At 40.9% G+C, this 21,721-nt stretch overlaps 1 protein-coding gene across 2 annotated transcripts in view; it reads left to right on the forward strand.

Moving 5' to 3' along the window:
- The window catches only part of dachd (dachshund d), a 381,753-nt gene that overhangs the window by 163,529 nt on the left and 196,503 nt on the right, over positions 1-21,721 (forward strand). For both annotated transcript variants that reach the window (XM_014163781.2, XM_014163783.2), the window contains exon 2: positions 15,800-15,915. In XM_014163781.2, the coding sequence (XP_014019256.1) occupies positions 15,800-15,915 (116 nt within the window). The remainder of the gene's footprint in view (positions 1-15,799; positions 15,916-21,721) is intronic.

Genomic DNA, 21,721 nt, shown 5'->3' on the forward strand with positions numbered 1-21,721 from the left:
GATTACAGCTTTGAGTCATCTTGGGTATGTCTATATAAGCTTTGCACATCTGGATTTGGGTATTTTCTCCCATTCTTCCTTGCAGATTATCTTAAACTCTGTTAAATTAGATAGGAAGTGGCGGTGAACAGCAATCTTCAAGTGTTTCCACATATTTTCAACGGGATTCAAGTCTGGGCTTCAGCTGGGCCACTCAAGTGTTGCTTTGGCTGTATGCTTGGGTTCATTGTCCTGTGGGAACGTAAGTCTTCCCCCCCAGTCTAAGGTCGTTTGCATTCTGAAGCAAGTTCTCATCAAGGATTTGCCTGTATTTGGCTCCATTCATTGTTCCCTCTTATACTTACCAGTCTCCCAGTCCCTGCCGCTGAAAAGTATCCCCATAGCATGATGCTGCCACCACCATGCTTCACAGTCGGGATTGTGTTAGATGTGTGATGAACTGTACCTGGTTTTCTCCAGACATAGCGCTTTGCATTCAGGCCAAAGAATTACATTTTGTCTCATCAGACCACATAATATTTTGCCTTACAATCTCAGAGTCTGTAATGTGCCTTTTTGCAAACTCCAGGCATGCTGACATGTGCCTTTTTCTCAGGAGTGGCTTCCGTCTGACCACTCACCCATAATGCACCTATTGGTGAAGAGCTGTAGAGACCGTTGTCCTTTTGGCAGGTTCTCCCATCTCAGCCAAGGAACTCTAGTTCTGTCAGAGTGGTCATTGGGTTCTTGGTCACCTCCCTCACCAAGGTCCTTCTTGCCCGGTTGCTGAGTTTGGTCTGATGGCCAGCCCTAGGCAGAGTCTAGGTAGTTCCATATTTGTTCAATTTCCCAATGATGGAGACAACTCTGCTCTTGGAAACTTTCAACACTCTAGAAATGGTTTTATACCTTCCCCAGATATATGCCTCATCACAATTCTATCTCGGAGATCTACCGACTTCATGGTATAGTTTCTGCTCTAACATGTGCTATCGACTGTGGGACTTTATATAGACATGTTTTTATTTTCTAAATCATGTCCAAACAATTGAATTGGCAACATGTTGATTCCAATCAAGTTGTTGTAGAGACATCTCAAGTATGATCAAAGGAAATTGGATGCACCTGAGCACAATTTGGCATGTCATATCAAAGGGGTATGAATTCTTATGTAAATGAGACATTTCGGTATTTCATATTCAATAATTTCGCAAAAATGTCTAAAAACATGTTTTCACCTTGTCGTTATGGGGTATTGTGTGTAGATGGGTGAGAAAAAATGTATTTCATCCATTTTGAATTCAAGCTGTAACACAACAAAATGTGGAATAAGTCAAGGGGTATGAACACTTTCTGAAGGCAATGTACAGTGCCTTGCAAAAGTATTAATCCCCCTTGGCGTTTTTCCTATTTTGTTGCATTACAACCTGTAATTTAAATTGATTTTTATTTGGATTTCATGTAATGGACATACACAAAATTGGTGAAGTGAAATGTAAAAAATTACTTGTTTAAAAAAATTCGGAAAAATAAAAAACAGAAAAGTGGTGCGTGCATATATATTCACCCCCTTTGCTATGAAGCCCCTAAATAAGATCTGGTGCAACAAATTACCTTCAGAAGTCACATAGATTGCATACAGGTGGACTTTATTTAACAAATTAAGTGTCACATGATCTGTCACATAATCTCAGTATATATACACCTGTTATGAAAGGCCCCAGAATCTGCAACACCACTAAGCAAGGGGCACCACCAAGCAAGCGGCACCATGAAGACCAAGGAGCTCTCCAAACAGGTCAAGGACAAAGTTGTGTAGTGGTACAGATCAGGGTTGGGTTATAAAAATATCCAAAACTTTGAACACCCCACAGAGCACCATTAAATTTGTTATTAAAAAATTGAAAGAATATGGCACCACAACAAACCTGCCAAGAGAGGGCCGCCCACCAAAACCCACAGACCAGGCAAGGAGGGCATTAATCAGAGATGCAACAAAGAGACCAAAGATAACCCTGAAGAAGCTGCAAAGCTCCACAGCGGAGATTGGAGTATCTGTCCATAGGACCACTTTAAGCCTTACACTCCACAGAGCTGGGCTTTATGGAAGAGTGGCCAGAAAAAAAGCTTAAAGAAAAGAATAAGCAAATACGTTTGGTGTTCGCTATACGGCATGTGGGAGACTCCTCAAACATATGGAAGAAGGTACTCTGGTCAGATAAGACTAAAATGTAGCTTCATGGCCATCAAGGAAAATGCTATGTCTGGCACAAACCCAACACATCTCATCACCCCGAGAACACCATCCCCACAGTGAAGCATGGTTGTGGCAGCAACATCTTGTGGGAATGTTTTTCTTCAGCAGGGACTGGGAAATTCTTGAGGGAAACCTGTTTCAGTCTTCCAGAGATTTGAGACTGGAACAGAGGTTCACCTTCCAGCAGCACAATGACCCTAAGCATACTGCTAAAGCAACACTCGAGTGGTTTAAGGGGAAACATTTAAATGTCTTGGAATGGCCTAGTCAAAGCCCAGACCTCAATCCAATTGAGAATCTGTGGTATGACTTAAAGATTGCTGTACACCAGCGGAACCCATCCCAACTTGAAGGAGCTGGAGCAGTTTTGCCTTGAAGAATGGGCAAAAATCCTAGTGGCTAGATGCGCCAAGCTTATAGAGACATACCCCGAGAGACTTGCAGCTGTAATTGCTGCAAAAGGTGGCTATACAAAGTATTGACTTTGGGGGGTGAATAGTTATGCACGCTCAAGTTTTCAGTTTTTTTGTCTTATTTCTTGTTTGTTTCACAATAAAAAATATTTTGCATCCTCAAAGTGGTAGGCATGTTGTGTAAATCAAATGATATAAACCCCCAAAAAATCTATTTTAATTCCAGGTTGTAAGGCAACAAAAATAGGAGAAATGCCAAGGGAGGTGAATATTTTCACAAGCCACTGTATAGCCTGATAGCAGTCTATAGACAAGGAGAGAATGCAATCCACACTTTGGTTTTGCTTACCTAGCCACTGCCACCAACCGCTAATATAAAAAAACAAATTCATGATTGAATGAAAGGATATGTATCTGTAGGGATAGATACAGCACTTTCTTGATCAAACTAAAATTCAAATCACATTGAGTCTTTAGTTTAAACTATCTCTCCCTTCAATAATGCCCTACTTCTGATGAGTTTCTGTGCCAACCTATTTAGGAGTCAGCATCTGCAGCTTGACAAATAGCTCTTTTGTTTTGGGTCAGGTTGAGTTCCACTGTGGATCTACTGTAGAGTTGTACAGACCCAGTAGATCTACTGTAGGGCTGTACAGACCCAGTATATCTACTGTAGAGCTGTACAGACCCAGTAGATCTACTGTAGAGCTGTACAGACCCAGTAGATCTACTGTAGAGCTGTACAGACCCAGTAGATCTACTGTAGGGCTGTACAGACCCAGTAGATCTACTGTAGAGCTGTACAGACCCAGTAGATCTGCTGTAGGGCTGTACAGACCCAGTAGATCTACTGGAGAGCTGTACAGACCCAGTAGATCTACTGTAGAGCTGTACAGACCCAGTAGATCTACTGTAGAGCTGTACAGACCCAGTAGAAACATGAAAAGTATGCATATCCAATAGTGAGGTGCTGGACAGAAAAAAATGAATATATAACAAAAGTGATATCCACAACTCCACAGTGAATTAGAAATATATTAAATATATTAAATATAATAATTGTGACCGACCAGCTCAAATTGGATTTATGTAGCCAAATGTAGACCCAGAGCTACAAAATGGTTATATCACACACTGCATTTGAGGAACAATGGGAACGTAATTCTGCTTTGAAAGTTGATTAACTTGTAAAGACACTTTTGAAAAAATGGCCTTTGAATGTTTTGGTACCAAGTTAAGAGCTCTTCTTTGTCTACACCCATTCAGCGTCGTTCACACCCTCTTAAGCTTTAGCCCCACCCATCTCGTTTCGCTCTCGGAGCATTCAGAGCACACACTTGACGCTCCAGCCGATGATTATTGTCCTGCTGAAAAATATAAACTCTTTCCCAGGGTTAGGTTTTCAGAAGACTGAGATGGGTTTCCTCAGCCTTCAAATTAGTGGATTCAGCTATTTCAGCCACACTGGTTGCTTACAGGTGTATAAAATTGAGCACACAGCCATGCAATCTCCATAGTTAACATTGGTAGTAGAATGGCCTCACTGAAGAGCTCAGTGACTTTCAACATGGCACCGTCATAGGATGCCACCTTTCTAACAAGTCAGTTTGTCAAATTTCTGCCCTGCTAGGGCTGCCCCAGTCAAATGTAAGTGCTGTTATTGTGAAGTGAAAACATCTAGGAGCAACAACGGCTCAGCCACGAAGTGGTAGGCCACACAAACTTGCAGAACAGGACAACCAAGTGCTGAAGCGCGTAGCGTGTAAAAATTGTCTGTCCTCGGTTGGAAAACTTGGATGCCAGAAGAACATGACCTGCCCCAATGCATAGTGCCAACTGTACAGTTTGGTGGATAATAAATATTGGTCTGGGGCTCTTTATTTTAATGTTTTAATTTTTATAGGTCTGGGGCTGAAATCTTAATGCTACAGCATACAATGGCATTCTAGACAATTCTGTGCTCCCAACTTTGTGTCAACAGTTTGGGGAAGGCCCTTTCCTGTTTCAGCATGACAATGTCCCCGTGCACAAAGTGAGGTCCATACAGAAATGGTTTGTTGAAATCGGTGTGGAAGAACTTGACTAGCCTGCACATAGCCCTGACCTCAACCCCATCGAACACCTTTAGGATTAATTGTAAAGTCGTCTGCAAGCCAAGCCTAATCGGCCAACATCAGTGTCAGACCTCACTAATTCTATTGTGGATAAATGGAAGCATGTCCCCGTAGCAATGTTCCGACATCTAGACAAAAGCCTTCCTAGAAGAGTGGAGGCTGTTATTGCAGCAAAAAGGGGACCAAATCCATATTAATGCCCATGATTTTGGAATGAGCAGGTGTCCACATACCTTTGGTCATGTAGTGTATTTATTTTGATCTGGACAAATTCCCCACTCCCTACAAACATACCAATAACATGATGCTACCACCATAAGGGTTGTGTAGACTTTCAATAGGAACTTTTTGATTTGTCTAACACTTTTTTTGGTTACTACATGTATCCATATTAGTCATTTCATAGTTATGTCTTTGCTATTATTCTACAATGTAGAAAATAGTAAAAAATAAAGAAAAACCCTGGAATGAGTAGGTTTGTCCAAACATTTGACAAATAGTATATATATAAATATAGCAATTTATATTTTTCGTTCAGTCTTATATTTATATATATATATATATATATATATATATATATATATAAAGGCCATATATATATATATATATATATATATATATATATATATATATACATATATATATAGACTAAACAAAAAATATAAACTTAGCATGTAAAGTGTTGGTCCCATGTTTCATGAGCTGAAATAAAATATCCCAGAATTTTTCCATATGCACAAAAAGCCTATTTCTCTCAAATTGTGTGCACAAATTTGATTACATCCCTGTTAGTGAACATTTCTCCCTTGCCAAGATAATCCATCTATCTGACAAGTGTGGCATATCAAGAAGCTGATTATGCAGCATGATCATTACACAGGTGCACCTTGTGCTGGGGATAATAAAAGCCCACGCTAAAATGTGCAGTTTTGTCACACAACGCAATGCTACAGATGTCTCAATTTTTGGGGGAGCGTGCAATTGGAATGCTGACTGCAGGAATGTCCACCAGAGCTGTTTCCAGATAATTTAATGTTAATTTCTCTACCTCTAACGTTGTTTTAGAAAATTTGTCAATACGTCCATCCGGCCTCACAACCGCAGACCACGTGTAACCACGACATCCCAGGATTTCCACATCCGGCTTCTTCACCTGCTGGTTCGTCTGAGACCAGCCAACCAGACAGCTGATGAAATTGAAAATGAAAATGTATTTCTCTAATAAAGCCCTTTTGGGGGTAAAACTCATTCTGATTCCCAGTGGGTGGGCCTGGCTCCCAAGTGGGTGGGCCTATGCCCTCCCAGGTCCACCCATGGCTGCACCCCTGACCAGTCATGTGAAATACATAGATTAGGTTCTAATTTATTTACTTCAATTGACAAATTTCCTTATATGAACTCTAACTCAGTAAATTGATTAAATTGTTGCATGTTGCGTTCATATTTTTGTTCAGTATACATTTTTGCATGGGGTAATAGAAAATAATGGTTAACGTGACCAAATTCCATATGGAGAATTTACAGTCATGCTAAATCTAGCCTATTCTAATCTAAACTATGCTGAGATGCATGGTTATGAATTATGTCCCAGACAGTCTTCATGACTATGACCACAACCTGCAGTGGCCAAATGATATCTGTTTCAGACAATATCACGCATCCTATTTGGTTGTCATATAGCATTCACCACCAGTGCTGTGTAGTCCACTGCATCCCAAGCTGAAATGCTACCCCTCTAAATCATCAGACAGATCTTCTTCTAGCCGATCTAAATATTACTTCCTCTAAACTGTTATTTTCTACCGGCACCCACATCCTCTGGTCTCCTCTGGGCCATCAGATCCAAAGTTGCTGTAAGTTTTTCTTTGTTTGAAAAAATCATTTTACCCATCACATGCCGTCTATTGAGGTCTTTCATAAATAATTCAGACTGAGTACAAGTGAAAGTGATGACAACAAAACTGTCTGCGATCTCTCCCTCTCATAAGATCAAAGAGATAGTGGCTCTGTAGAAATGGGAATTACATTTCCAGATGTCCCCAGGTTGAACGGACACTCATTTCAGCTCTCTGTCCCCCCCCCCCGTTAGGTTGCATAGAGGTAAATAAACCTCCCATAAAGGACTGAATATATTAAACTGCTGAGACGGTCTGAACTGACACACTGCACTGACAATTAAATCATTGTGGAAATGTCAATTGAGTTCAACCTCTACTCCTGTTGTTTGAGCATAAAACCTATTTTCTCAAAAGTAAGTAAATGCCATACTGCTGTTGATACTCTTTAAGAAAAAGGGTTCCAAAAGGGTACTTTGTCTGTCTCAAATGATAATCCTTTTTGGTTCCAGATAGAATTGTTTTGGGTTCCATGTAGAACCCTTTCTTCAGAAGGTTCTACATGGAACCCAAAAGGGTTCCACCTGGAACCAGAAATTGTTCTTCAAAGGGTTTTCCTATGGGGACAGCCAAATAACCCTTTTAGCTTCTAGATGGTGCCTTTTTGTCTAAGAATGTAAATTTGAGGAGACGATTCCATCCACATTTTTTTTACACATCTCGATGATGTGATAAAATGCTATGTCTGCTAACTGGTCACCTATATAAGTGAAATATTTTCCGGCATGGGGAAGGGAACAGTACTGGTGCTTAAAATTTACTTTTGTCACTGAAATAATGCATGAAGCCAATATGTCAGCAGTGTCAGGACTTATCAATTTTACTTCTCCACTAAAGACACCTCTTCGCTCCTCATCCCATAAGGGAATGGGCCTAATAAAATCACTGTGCCTTATAAAATCATGTGCCTTATAAAATCACATATAGCATGTATGTTAATAACTGTTCAATGGATGTAGGTGTGTGTGTGTATATGAATCGGTGTGTGAGGGAAAAGTGAGGGATGGTGAATATGTATAGGAAGGTGGGAGAGAATGGGTGTGTGTATGCATGCGGTATATGTTGGGCTGGTATGAATGACAATGGATGGATAGATGGGTGTAAGTGGGTCAGATGAAGGGAGGGTGAAAAAAGATGGGAGGTTGGGACAAGCATAGCTTGGGTGGGGTAAAGGGGGAAGAAAAATGGGAGGTGGAGAGGGATAGGTTTGGCTTGGGAAAGAGAGAAGGAAGGATTTAATTATACTACAATGTAATTGTTATTATTTCCGTGACTTGCAAATCTGCTGTAAAATGAATAAGAGTTCTGGACAGATTGGAAGAAGATGTCGAGTCATTATTCCTTGTTTGTCATTATAGCTAACATTCAATGGTGGTTGTTGGTGAGAGTGAAGAGGGGCTCTATCTGAGGGATTGGGATGAGATTACTGGCAGGGCATCAGACACTTCTCTGAAGTACTGTAGGTATGTGGCCTCAACTCACCTCACTTCAGTCTCTCGGTGGACCCACTCTCCCTAAGTAGACCCCCACCAGCCACTATACTTTAATTTAATTTACAAGGTAAAAAAACGCTCCAATGTATGTACACTGACAAAATCCCCAGACTTTTTGTACATTAGGAGAGGAGTTGGAGTTTAAAAGCCCTAAAAAGGCATAGCGCCTCAAAGTACAAAGTGCTTTATGTTTTTTGTGTGTTCTATTAAATGGGTCTTTATATAAATAATGGGGCCAATATGTGACATAGGGATCAACATTTCTAAATGGTTTGAAACAAAAATAAAAGATTTTCATGCAGTTCCATATGTGTACTTTGAGGAATAAAATGTAATTTATGCAAATTGACCCATAACTTCACCTATACAACAACAGAGACCTAGGACAGGGTTTACCAACCTTGGTCCTCAGGACCCCAAGGGGTGCACGCTTTGGTTTTTGCCATAGCACTACACGGCTGTTTCAATTAATCAACTAATCAGCAGTGTTAAGGCACAAACCAAAACGTGCAGTCCTTGGGGTCCCGAGTTTGGAAAACGATGGCCTAGGACTATACATCCTTAAAGCAGGGTTCATACAGACATTGGCAAGTCAAATTCAAGGAATTTCAGGGACATTTTAATGCACTTCATTGTAATTTTCAAGGACCTCAATGTTATACAATTGTATAATTTATATAATTGTAGGTATAGAGCCTAATATAGAACCCCCCTCCCCCAAAAAGCATGCAAAAAGTGTAAAAGAAAAAGTAGGCCATTACCACTTTAGGCCTTGATATTCAAAGTATTATTACATTCTATAATGTTTGAGAATAATGTGGACATTGTCTGACTAAATAGATTGGATGCATGCATGGCGATCTTTCTGTAGCCTATGTGGCGACGCAGGCACACATAATGAGGCCGTTAATAGCGTTATCATTAATCTCACTGTCGCTGTTTTTATAACGAGAAAGTGACCAAAAACCAGGTAACTTTTTTAATGGAAGGATGTGTATGGAAGGCCAAGTTGAAGCCAACATTAGATGTTGTTTTCCTAATAATAACCGCACATCATTTTACCGCAACAGAGTAGGTCAACACTCTTCAATCACAAAAACTGATCAAAGATGAACTCACAGGATAATTTATAAATTGGCTACAATAATTACAAGGACTTTTCAACCACCAAATTGAGGTAGGCCTATTCCAGTGCTTGGATATCTGAGCTCCAAATGCAAGTTCAAATAGGCTACTTCAAGACTCTTGTATTTTTTTTAAATTGCAGGTGTAACATGCAATAGAACATGTATTTGTCATGCTATTTCATTACCAATTCATATTGTGAATAAGCCCACTAGGCTATGTCATTTGTTGTCATTATATCCAGGGCAATTCATTAGAAGAGCGTTGGGTGTTGCGCTATAGTCTATTCTACACAATTGCACACAGTAGACTCGGTGTCCAATCCGAGTAACAAAAACATATGAAAACATGAACTCATTACCTTTATGCTTTATCTGTTAAATCTAACGAGAGCCTGCTGTAAATCAAGCAGATGATCAACCTCAATTCGCTAGGGATATTAAATCCAACGTGGATCCAGGCACAACTGTCTTCACCGGCATAACGAATGATACACCAACATATTCTGGACATTCCTCACAAACACCTTTTTTAAAGCACTTGGGATGTTGTTACATTGCATGCACTATCACAACAGCTGTTAATCACTTGACTGTCATTCGGAACAGTCCTTCCTGGATGAGATGATGATATGTGAAACTATCACGATGTAATTAAACAGCTCTACTCCAAATGCACATCCAACAAGTATTATGCATCATTATTGAAGAACCACGTTAATGACAGTATCAATTTTAGGCTTTAAGTATCAAGGTATGCTGACTCTTTCGGTTAGAAGCATTCCATTTTTCTATTGCATTTATTATTTTGGATTTGTGTGCCCATGAAAACTGTTTTCATCACATAACACTACATTTCTGAGATCTCTATACAAACAACTGCCCGACAGCTAGATCCAGGATTGTTACAGGGTTCAAGTTAAATGCTTAATTTAACTGATTAATGCGTAATATATGATATAATGACAATTTACACTGCCATAAATGCAAGGACAGAAAAGTAAAACATTTTGTCACACGATTTTGGACAATTCCGTCAAGACACCAACCATGATCAAGGGTTAAAGATTTTAAATCAACTTGTGAATGTTATTGCATATAGATATAACCCCCTTGTATCTTAATGTAATGACATGGATTTCTTTTTGCCAGATAACTTTGAATTTATACAAGTAAAGACCAACAAAATCCTACTTATTGCATGGAATGTGCACGAGCTTCATGATGGGAATACAAAGCAGCATATGGTTCTTGAACACTTGAAGAGATTGTCAGCAGATGTGGTTTTCCTGCATTTCAAAAAAGGAAATGTTTAATATTTAACACTGGAACCGCTAAAGCAGTCTCTTTTTTAAAGTCTTGACTTTTCCTAAATAAGTCTATGTAACGCACTGTCGGTGTTAGAATCTTAATATCATAAACAGAACTGGAGTCATAACCAGTTTTAGGAGGGCATGTCATTTTCTTGTGGTTTCCCGTTGCCCCCCCCACCCCTCACCCCCTTCTCCCGAAGAACGATGCATAATTATGAAATCACCAATTGTGAATGAATAACAGGGTGGGCCATTCTATTGTATTTATCTGTTCGAATTATAATTTCAAAATGGTATGTACCCTATATCAGTCCACCGATTCCAAACAGTTTTATCAATCTACTCTGGCCTACTTGGAGCAGGCTACACAGTGAGAGCGTGAGTAATTGTACATGCTGAACAGCTTTCAATATCTTTGAAAAGACCTGCTGCAGGTGTCAGAGAAGGTGGTGATGAGGCTTGTGGAACCTTATGTTGGCAAGGGAAGAAATGACACCATGGACAATGTTGCTTGCAAAGAAAAGAAGCATAACCGGTGTTGTGCCAGTGTTTAGCCTACATTTCACTGATCTTAGTAGCAGTACGCATTTTTGTCTGCAGTTTTCGGTTTGGCTATTTGTTTCTAGTGTATGTGGCGGTTCTAGCTTGTATGGTGCCCTGGCGAACCCCCCCTTTCAGCACCCGCGCCCGCCTGCACCCGGGGGCACCCGGTGCCGGCAAGATGCCGCCCTAGGCCGCTGCCCATGTTGCCCGTACCTAAATTCGCTACTGATTTGAATTAGTCTATAAATAAATATATTTGCCAAAATTCGTCATATCTCCCATATCTTATTCGACTAGTATAGTGTAAGGATAATAATTCAGCCATAGTTGTTCGACTATAGCCACAAAATTAAGGACATTAGAAATGCCATTATTGGTTTTGTGCTGATTTTCACTATTTGTCAAGGCCACTTGGCACTTATAATGATGTTTAGGCTACTGATATTTTTGTCATTTGACCATGCTTCTTGCATGCTTCATCTTGGTGGTTGGAGTATTTAATTTATTTTGTCATTATAAAAATAAGCTGTTACCTTCTTCCCACACATATGCTTTCTATTTCATAGTTGTAACAAAGGCACTCAATGAATAAAATTGATTGAACACTTGAAAATAAAAATGGTGTTTTTTAGTTTTTGCATATAGCTTAAAGTAACATAAACAAATAAAAATGCTATTGTGTATTTTAAATAAAATACAAATTGTATATTGATGTTAAGCCAATGCCTTCATAAACACAACCACATTATATATATTTTTATAGCATACATGAAATGTATTAATTACACTGTTAGAATGTTGCAGTCAGAATGACTTGAGGCTCAACGGGTCTAGTGTTAAAGAGGAGCTGGGTTGGAGAGACCTATGCTGCCACCTACTGTGGTAACAGCAGAGGTGTAGGCATCCTGATGAATAAGAATACACCCTTTTCCCTTATATACCAGCACACCGACCAAGAAGGACATTTTCTAATGTTAAATTGTACTTTACATGGTGCAAAATACACATTGATTTCATTGTATATCCCAAAAGGGTCAAATCTGGTGTTTTTATATATAATTCAAGCTATATTATATAAAATCCAGAGAATAACTATTATTTTAGCAGATTACCTAAATCATACTTTCAGTAGCAATGACAGACGTATAAAAAAAAGGCAAATTCAAGGAACCTCCAAAGAGGTTGAAACATTTCATCTCTACAAATAATTTACAGAACACCTGGAGATTATTATTCCCAACTACAAAATACTACTCCTTTTTTTCTCAAAGTAAGAAAAGCTATTCAAGAATTGGGACAACACCAGACTTTCCGCTCTGGAGAGAAGGCGCAGGATTAACGAGCCACGTTGCCTTTACTGTGGACAGTCTGGACATTTCCGGGCCTCCTGTCCCGAGCTGATGGGAGAACGGGATGACTCATCAGTAAACGGGAGAATACTGGCGAGTCATATACAGTCTCCAGCTGCCAACATGACATGCACCTTGCTTCCGGCCAACATGCGGTGGGACAATGGGCAGTTGGACATTTCTGCTTTCATAGACTGTGGGGTTACCGGCTGTTTTCTGGATCTAACATTAGCTCGCCAACAGAGGCTGCCACTCACTAAACTGGACACTCCGTTGTTGGTCACTGCACTGGATTTTCAACCCCTAGGGTCTGGGAAGGTGAAGCAACTCACCATGCCTATTCAGCTACTAGTTCTGGATGACCATGTGGAGCTTATCCAGTTTCATCTGGTGGACTCTGATGAGCTTCCCCTGGTTCTTGGACATCCGTGGCTTTCCACCCATAATCCTCAGATTGACTGGCCTTCAGGAAGAGTTCTGGGATGGAATCCATCATGCCAGTTCACTTCCAGCAGCTCTCTCCAGACCTTTCCGGTCCTGCTCGTCTGGAGACTTCCGACTCTAGTGTTCCTCTGGCTGGGAGTTACAAGCCTGATCTTTCCCGCATACCTCAGGATTACTGTGATTTGGGTCAGGCCTTCAGCAAACAAAGGGCCAGCAAACTACCTCCTCACAGTCCCTATGATTGTGCCATAAACCTCCTGCATCCAGGCCAGATGGTCTGGCTTCTCTACTAGGGACCTGCGTCTATGCATATAATCTAGGAAGTTGGCACCCCGGTACATTGGGCCATTCAAGATTATACGGTGCATCAATCCAGTGGCCTACCATCTTCATCTTCCCTGGTCCATGAGGGTTCATCCCACCTTCCACATCTCCAGACTCAAGCCTGTGGTGTTCAGTCCTCTGGTTCTGGCCACTCGGCCTCCACCTCCGCCTCGCATGATAGTGGGACAGCCAGCCTACACGGTGCGAGGCATCCTCTCCAGCCATCAGATCCGGCGGGGGACTCAGTATCTCATGGACTGGGAGGGTTACGGCTCTGAGAAACGGTCCTGGGTTCCGGCCTGGGACATTTTGGACCCCAGACTCATTCGGGACTTCCGTCGACGTTCAGCTAACCATGGTGGAACGTCGGATGCCGTTCCTTGGGGGGGGGGGGGGGTTAGAGGTCACAGGTTAGAGGTCATCATGGAGTGTAATCCCTGAGGGTGCCACTGGAAGGCACCTTTATGGTTCTAGTGTCCAGGTGAGCCTGATTGGGATTATTGGGTTCACCTGGTTTAGGACTATTTAGGACTCTATGGAACTGGGCCGGTTGCTCAGGTCTCTTGTCTTATTTTGTATTGTACTCATGTGCACTTGCTTTTTTTTTTTTTTCTGTGACTACTTCAGTAAACATTCTGTATTTACCCTCACCTCTGCCTGCTGTGTTTCTCTGCGCCTGGGTTTGAGTTCGTACTAGAGTTATTGTCACAGTTTCCGTTTTGTTTGTACAGCTTGCTTGGTCCATTGTTTCAAGTCATTCTGGTTCACACTGACCATGTGCAATGCCATAAGAATCGTCCTCCTGAAAGTAGTCCATCACAGCTTTTTCCCACTGACCTTTGTCGATAGCGCCTGATAAATTCAGGGCAGCAATGCTTTTGAGAGCAGTAGCAACACATTTGCAGTTCTCCATGGCTAACACTATATCTTTAGAAAAAACTGCAGTAGAAATGATTGCACATAATGAACAGCTCAGTTTATAGACAGAAGATGCTACACAGCAATCCAATCCATAACTCATCTCTCGGCATATCCAGCCCATTCATTATCTCAGCCAATCATGGCTAGCGGGAAGGTTCCTGACATTTTCTGTGGCTAAACGAACTAGGCTCGTAATTTAACAACTTTCTTCGTATTTACAGATTACATACACATTTTTTTTAAGGCACAGGAAAGTTCAAATGTTCCAGGTATTTCTGCCAAAAAACGAGTTTTGAGAAAAAAATCTAATAAATATTAAAATGTCTTTCCTGTAAAGTCGTGACTTGTGACATACGCCTAGTTTCCTGAAACAAGTCACATATTATTACGATTCAACCCCGTAGACTTTTTGTAACTATAACTAATCCAACTAGAGTAGATATCGATTGTGATACTTATTAATAAGTGACTGAGTAAGATATGGGGGAAATACATACCCAGGGTACATCAGCCCAGCTCTGAAGGCTTTTTCTGCTTCTACAACAGTAAGCCAGAGAAGTAATTTATCACTTCCAAGTCTGTGCCCCTTCTCGTTTGCAGTAATAAAAGGGGGCCCATCAGAAACGTCCAACAGGTCTGAATCACCAAATCACCTCGTCTCTCCACCACCTCCAAGCTACGGCGTCACATTAAATCAAGCAAGAGGAACATTTCCCAAGGCAGCCAGTGGCTTTTAATTTCCTGAAGAACCTTAAAATATCATTCATTACCAGAACTACACATACATATTTCTTTTTTCAAAGTCCCATAAATCAATAGTGTGGCCTGACTGTAATAATTATAACAGGTTAACATGTAATTTCCAGGCTGAGAGGGCTGCCAGAATGCAGAGGCAATGGCTAAGTTTTAGTATATGCAAACGAGGGTATTCAAATAGTGTGCTGGGATATTAATACACGGGAGCAGGTAACGAGGTACGGCCGATGAATTATGCATCAAAAAGGGGTTGATCTTCAATAAAGCAAAGAATTTCAGCATGTAATCTAATTAGTTATGGGAAGTCTATTATGTTGGAGCGGCATATAGCAACTGTCCTTGAAAAGGGAATTTATTTACAGTACCATGTTGTGTTGGCTTTCTGGAATGGAAATGCATCCTGGAGTGGTCCAAAATGTTAACACCTTACACCCTCTCTTTCTCCCCCTCTCACTCTCTCCCCTTCTCTCATCCCCACTCCTCCATCTCTAATCCCTCTTTATTTCTACGTCTTTCTTCATCCATCTTTCTTCCTACATCTTTCTCTATCTCCCTCATCTCTATATGTCTTCATCCATCTCAGTTGTTATCCTTCTTACCTCTTCCTCCCACCTGTCATCTTTCTCTGTAACGTCTCTCTTTTTCACCCTCTTTCACTTGCCAATCTCTCTTTACTCATCCCCTCTTGTCTCTCTCATCTCCACCGGTCTACACCTGCTTATCCCGTCCCTCTTAAATCCTCCCTTTCCATCATTCTCTTGGACTTTTTAGGGTGGAGTGGGAGAGGTTTCACAGAAGGGTATTGGGGTGTTATTAGGTAAGTCTCAATAGAAAACATCAAAAGTTAAAGCCCTTTCTCTTCTGTCTCTTCCAGCTCCAGACCAGGCAGACCTCCTAAGAGGAGCCAGAGTGTGACATCACCAGAGAACCCACACATCATGCCACACTCTGTCCCCGGTCTCATGTCCCCTGGAACATTCCCATCCTCAGGTATGTACTGTAGTTACACACAAACAGACAGGCATATACATAAACACATGCGTTTGCATATGCTCAATATATATACAAACACACATTTGTACTCTTACACACACGCTAAGTGTTTACACACAAACACACACTCGCCAATGAAACAATCCTCCATACCCTCAACTTCCCCATAGCACTCCCTGCCTCCCTCTAATTTGTCCTCTTAATGGCAAGCAGAGCGAAGTGACACATGCAAACACACCACTACCAGACAACCATCAGACAACCAAGCCGCTCATTTAAACTCTTTTACAAAAAACTGATCCTAAACTCAGAGAAAGAGAGAGAGACCGAGGGAGATGCCATTCCAATAAATTGTAGTGGCATCCTTTTCTCTCTGATTATTTTCAGTAGATATTGCGTTTCGCCTTGAGAGCATTCTAATTAGTGTGATTAAATCCACTTCACTGGTGTATGTACATAGGCATGGTTGATGCTAAAGTAAGCGTTATCACCACAAGAATCAACAACAACCGTTTGTTCCCAAATGCACCCCCGGGCGAGTCTTATTGCAGCTAATGCTTTTGTTCTGTTTGTTGCTGGTTGCATTGTGACGGCTTTGATGTAAGTGCTCTGATTTACATTTTTTCCCCCTTCTTTTCCTTTTTCCTTCTTTACTAATATTGTACCGTCATTAGGGTTTTCTTAACTTCTTTGTGATCTGGGGGCAGTATTGAGTAGCTTGGATGAATAAGGTGCCCAGAGTAAACTGCCTGCTACTCAGGCCCAAAAGCTAGAATATGCATATAATTAGTAGATTTGGATAGAAAACACTCTGAAGTTTCTAAAACTGTTTGAATGATGTCTGTGAGTATAACAGAACTCATATGGCAGGCAAAAACCGGAGAGAAAATCCAACCAGGAAGTGGGAAATCTGAGGTTAGTAGTTTTTCAAGTGATTGCCTATCCAATATATAGTGTCTGTGGGGTCATATTGCACTTCCTAAGGCTTCCACTAGGTTTCAACAGTCTTTAGAACGTTGTTTCAGGCTTCTACTGTGAATGGGGAGAGAATAAGAGCTGTTTGAACCAGTGGTCTGGCAGAATGCAATGAGCTAAGTCACGCGCACGGCCGTGGAGCGAGCTGAGTTCCTTTTCATTTAAAAAAGACAAAGGAATTGTCCGGTTGGAATATTATTGAAGATTTATGATAAAAACATCCTAAAGATTGATTCTATACATCGTTTGACATGTTTCTACGAACTGTAATATAACTTTTTTGACTTTTTGTCTGAACTTAGTGCTTGCGCATTGTGCATTTGGAATAGTGAACTGAACACGCAAACAAAAAGGAGGTATTTGGACATAAATATGGACTTTATCGAAACAAAACAAACATTTATTGTGGAACTGGGATTCCTGGGAGTGCATTCCGATGAAGCTCTCACGTGAGAGCGCGCCACTGAGCTCATGTCATTTTCTCACTCATCTACTTCCAGGAGCTCTTATTTTCTCCCCATTCACAGTAGAAGCATGAAACAACGTTCGAAAGACTGTTGACATCTAGTGGAAGCCTTAGGAAGTGCAAAATGAACCCTAAGTCACTGTATACTGTATAGGCAATCACTTGAAAAACTACAAACCTCAGATTTCCACACTTCCTGGTTGGATTTTTCTCAGGTTTTTGCCTGCCATATGAGTTCTGTTATACTCACAGACATCATTCAAACAGTTTTAGAAACTTCAGTGTTTCACTAATAATATGCATATCCTACCTTCTGAGCCTGAGTAGCAGGCAGTTTACTACGGGCACGCCTTTCATCCGGACATCAAAATACTGCCCCCTACCCTAGAGAAGTTAATTCTATGTAAAACACTTGTATCTTATATCAACGTTTATGATGAGTATTTCTGTAAATTGATGTGGCTCCCTGCAAAATCACTGGATGTTTTGGAGGCAAAACATTTGCTGAACATAACGCGCCAATGTAAAATGAGATTTCTGGATATAAATATGAACTTTATCGAACAAAACATACATGTATTGTGTAACATGAAGTCCTATGAGTGCCATCTGATGAAGATCATCAAAGGTTAGTGATTCATTTTATCTCTATTTCTGCTTTTTGTTACTACTCTCTTTGGCTGGAAAATGGCTGTATGTTTTTTGTGACTAGGCGCTGACCTAACATAATCATATGGTATGCTTTCGCCGTAAAGCCTTTTTGAAATCAGACACTGGGGCTGGATTAACAAGAAGTTTATCTTTAAAATGGTGTATAATACTTGTATGTTTGAGGAATTTAAATGATGAGATTTCTGTTGTTTTGAATTTGGCGCCCTGCAATTTCACTGGCTGTTGTCAAGGCGGGACGCTAGCGTCCCACATATCCCAGAGAGGTTTTAACTCTTATTTTTGCTGTATTAAACCAAGCAGAAAGAAACCGTGACAACTACAGTACATACAATTTGCTATGTTTTCTCTGCAACCTTACACGTTTGCCTCCAAGATTTTGCTGCACTCGAGTAGTTCTGATAAGCTTCCTACTTTACGTACGTACACATTTTCTCATCTCTCAAAAATAGCGTGGGAGTGCGTTTTCTTCTTTCTTTCAAAGCCAAAAAAAAAACATGCATCTGAGAAGTGTTTAAAATTCAATAGCAGACACAAATGGGCAACATCCTTAATAATGGAGGCTCACAGATCAACGCCCAGCATTGAACTCTGGGAGTGTGGTGATGTCACAGACTCTATGTGTCTTGTTTGGAATGGGGGGGGGGGGGGGGACTCAACGGCTATTTGGAACAGCAAAGATGAGAAAGCCATGGTTTTATTTTGTGGAACATAAAGCAACAGAAAAGCCTTTTGATATCCCTCCCCTTTAAGCCTGGAGGGAGTCTATGATCTTGACATTTAGTCAGGGTATTCAGAGGAGAGAGATAAAGTAATAGAGGTTTTTTTGTTGGTGCAGCTGCCTTTCTGTTTGTGGCTGCAAAAGCCAAGATGGCTGAACTTTCTCCCTAACTGGCTTCTGTGGTTTGATTATTGTACATATTTAAGAACAAGTCCGTAACAAAGTTATCACAATTTACACTTCAAAAGGATGCAAAGTGATCATTTAGATAAGTCTTCTTTTTTACTAGCAATGGAACACACGTTTTCGCATGTGTCCGAACACATTAATCGATCCATCACAAAACTGACACACTGCAAACTGTCGTGAATGGTTATGGCAGGTGGCACGTCATACTCCCCCCAGCACCAAAACGGCTTCAAAACCAATGGATCCCCTTTAAAAAGCATTACCCAAATATTTGGTTATTCCATGCACTGGATAACACACTGCGCCGTTAACACGTGCAGCAAAAAAAAGAAAAACAGAGAATAATATAACAACAAGTTTTGTACACAGTGGCATGTTATTGTTGCTCCTGATGTTAGATTTACAAATAAAGTTCCCCATCGATCTCTCCGCTGACTACCAGTCCCCCCGTCTTCGCCGAGCAGGTGACTCCAATTAACAAAAATGAGCCCTGAAAATTCACCCCATGATGCATTGCACCAAATCCGGCAAATCACCTAATGTCCCATGGCTGCCTGGGGGCTTTAAGTGAAGTGCCATAAGTAATGCATGGAAACTTCACATGCTGTAATATACATTTTATTTGGGGAGGTGGGTTGTTTGTTTTAATTCCCCACAGCAAGCTTTTCAAAGAGTGACAGAGATTGTTCAACCAATCTTTGAAAATGGGGACTTTTGTTGTTTTGCCAAAGTTGAGTACAGTACATTTTGAAAGTATGCTTTCCACACAATGACTCAATGACTCATCTTTTGAGATAATTTTTATGTGAGAGACATTCTTGATATGTGTATGTTTTGCACCTGACACCAGTTCCACTTGCTTTGGTTTCCATTTAATGAAACACCCTTTGTGTATTTGTGTGTATGTGTCCATTGGTGTGTGTGTGTGTGTGTGTGTGTGTGTGTGTGTATATGCATTTGTGTGCTTTCGCGCACTTTTGTGTGTACGTTTTTAATACATTTTTTTAACCTTTATTTAACTAGGCAAGTCAGTTAAGAACAAAATCTTATTTTACAATGACGGCCTACCCTGGCCAAACCCTCCCCTAACCCAGACAACGCTGGGCCAATTGTGCTCCGCCCTATGGGACTCCCGATTACAAACGGTTGTGATACAGCATGGGATCAAACCAGGGTATGTAGTGACGCCTCTAGCACTGAGATGCAGTGCCTTAGACCGCTGCGCCACTCTGAAGTTTGTGTGTGTTAATGTGGGTGTGGGTGCCCTCCAGATACAAAGAATGTGACATTACACAGTAGATAAAGCACTGCCTTTCTGTAGAGAGAAGGGCAAAAGAGCCGTAAAAGTCAGTCTTTCTTTTGTGTACCGATGAGGAGTTAATACTGATTTTATGTAATTGAATTACGCAGGTTGGTGTTGCGGAGGGCTGTGGCATCAGTGTGGGCGTTTGTTGTAAGAGAGAAATGTTCTGACATTGGGCGCAGGTATGGGCAGCTTCGCATGTTAATTAATGATGAAGATTCTGACAATATGCAGAGGCATGGCAGCATTCAGCCAGTCGAGGCTGCTGCTTCCTTTGCATATTAATAGACGCTTCATTATTATTTAATTTGACAGCTGCTTCGAGGGCTACTATCAGACCTCGTCACCGTTATTCCCCGTTTTCCGACTCTCCTGCCGTGATATTCTCCATTTGTTGAAATGGGGGTGGCGCTCAGCAAATTGCAATTTTTCTTCCAGCTGGTGTGGTGTGGCCGTCTCTGTACAACGCAACACTGGATCATGTGCATTATGCACCAAATGAAAAGTAATGGACTGAAACCGCGATGGACTACCTGGCTCAATGAGAAGCGCAATTTTTTCTTCCTGTTAATTTTATTTTTTTCAAACGTTGCCTGTTGCCTGTCCTAATGAACATGACCCTGTTGTGCTGTTTGTTTGTGGCCAAAGAGGATTGTCTCTGTGTGTGTCTATGAGATGAGTCTGGCTGTCTGAATTTTTAAAGGTGACTTTGAAAGAATCCATGAAGTCGGGATCATTTTGTTTGCATAGTAATGAATGCAGATTAGGAGTAGGGAGTGGGATGGGCTGTTCGACATTTAGACCTCCAGTCATTTAAATAGACTTGTTGCTCATTTCTGAGATCTTGATACCTCCTTATTAGATTGAGTGTTAGGTGGGTGCGAGTTACTGTATGAGCAAGTGACAATTAATCAGCTGAAATGAAACAATTATAGGAACAAAGGTTTCGATTTATAGAGTCTGTCACATGTTGTATGAAGATAGTGTGGGGTCGGAAGGAGGGGGGTCGGGGTGGACAGTGGCAGTGTGATGGATTGAAAATGATAAAGAGGATAATCGACCTGTTTGAAATGAGACCAAGTCCGTTTAGGTCCGCCTCTTGGCAGATCTTGGTAAATTTGCCAGTTTTTGTAAAACTTTTCAAATGTTCTGCCAAAAAGTATCTCTTGGCAGACATACCTTTCAATAATTTCTCTCAACATCACAATGGCTGCTAGAATAGATTCATATCGCTGATGATTTGATCACATTTGGTTAATCTTTTTTATTCACAATATACACTGAGTATACAAAACATTAAGAACACTTGCTCTTTCCATGACATAGACTGACCAGGTGAATCCAGGTGAAAGCTATGATCCCTTATTGATGTCACTTTTTAAATCCACTTCAGTCAGTGTACATGAAGGGGAGGAGACATGTTAAAGAAGGATTTTAAGTCTTGAGATAATTTTGTATGTGTGGTATTCAGAGGATGAAT

Source organism: Salmo salar, chromosome ssa21, assembly GCF_905237065.1.
Source record: "Salmo salar chromosome ssa21, Ssal_v3.1, whole genome shotgun sequence".
NCBI classification, from domain to species: Eukaryota; Metazoa; Chordata; class Actinopteri; order Salmoniformes; family Salmonidae; genus Salmo; species Salmo salar.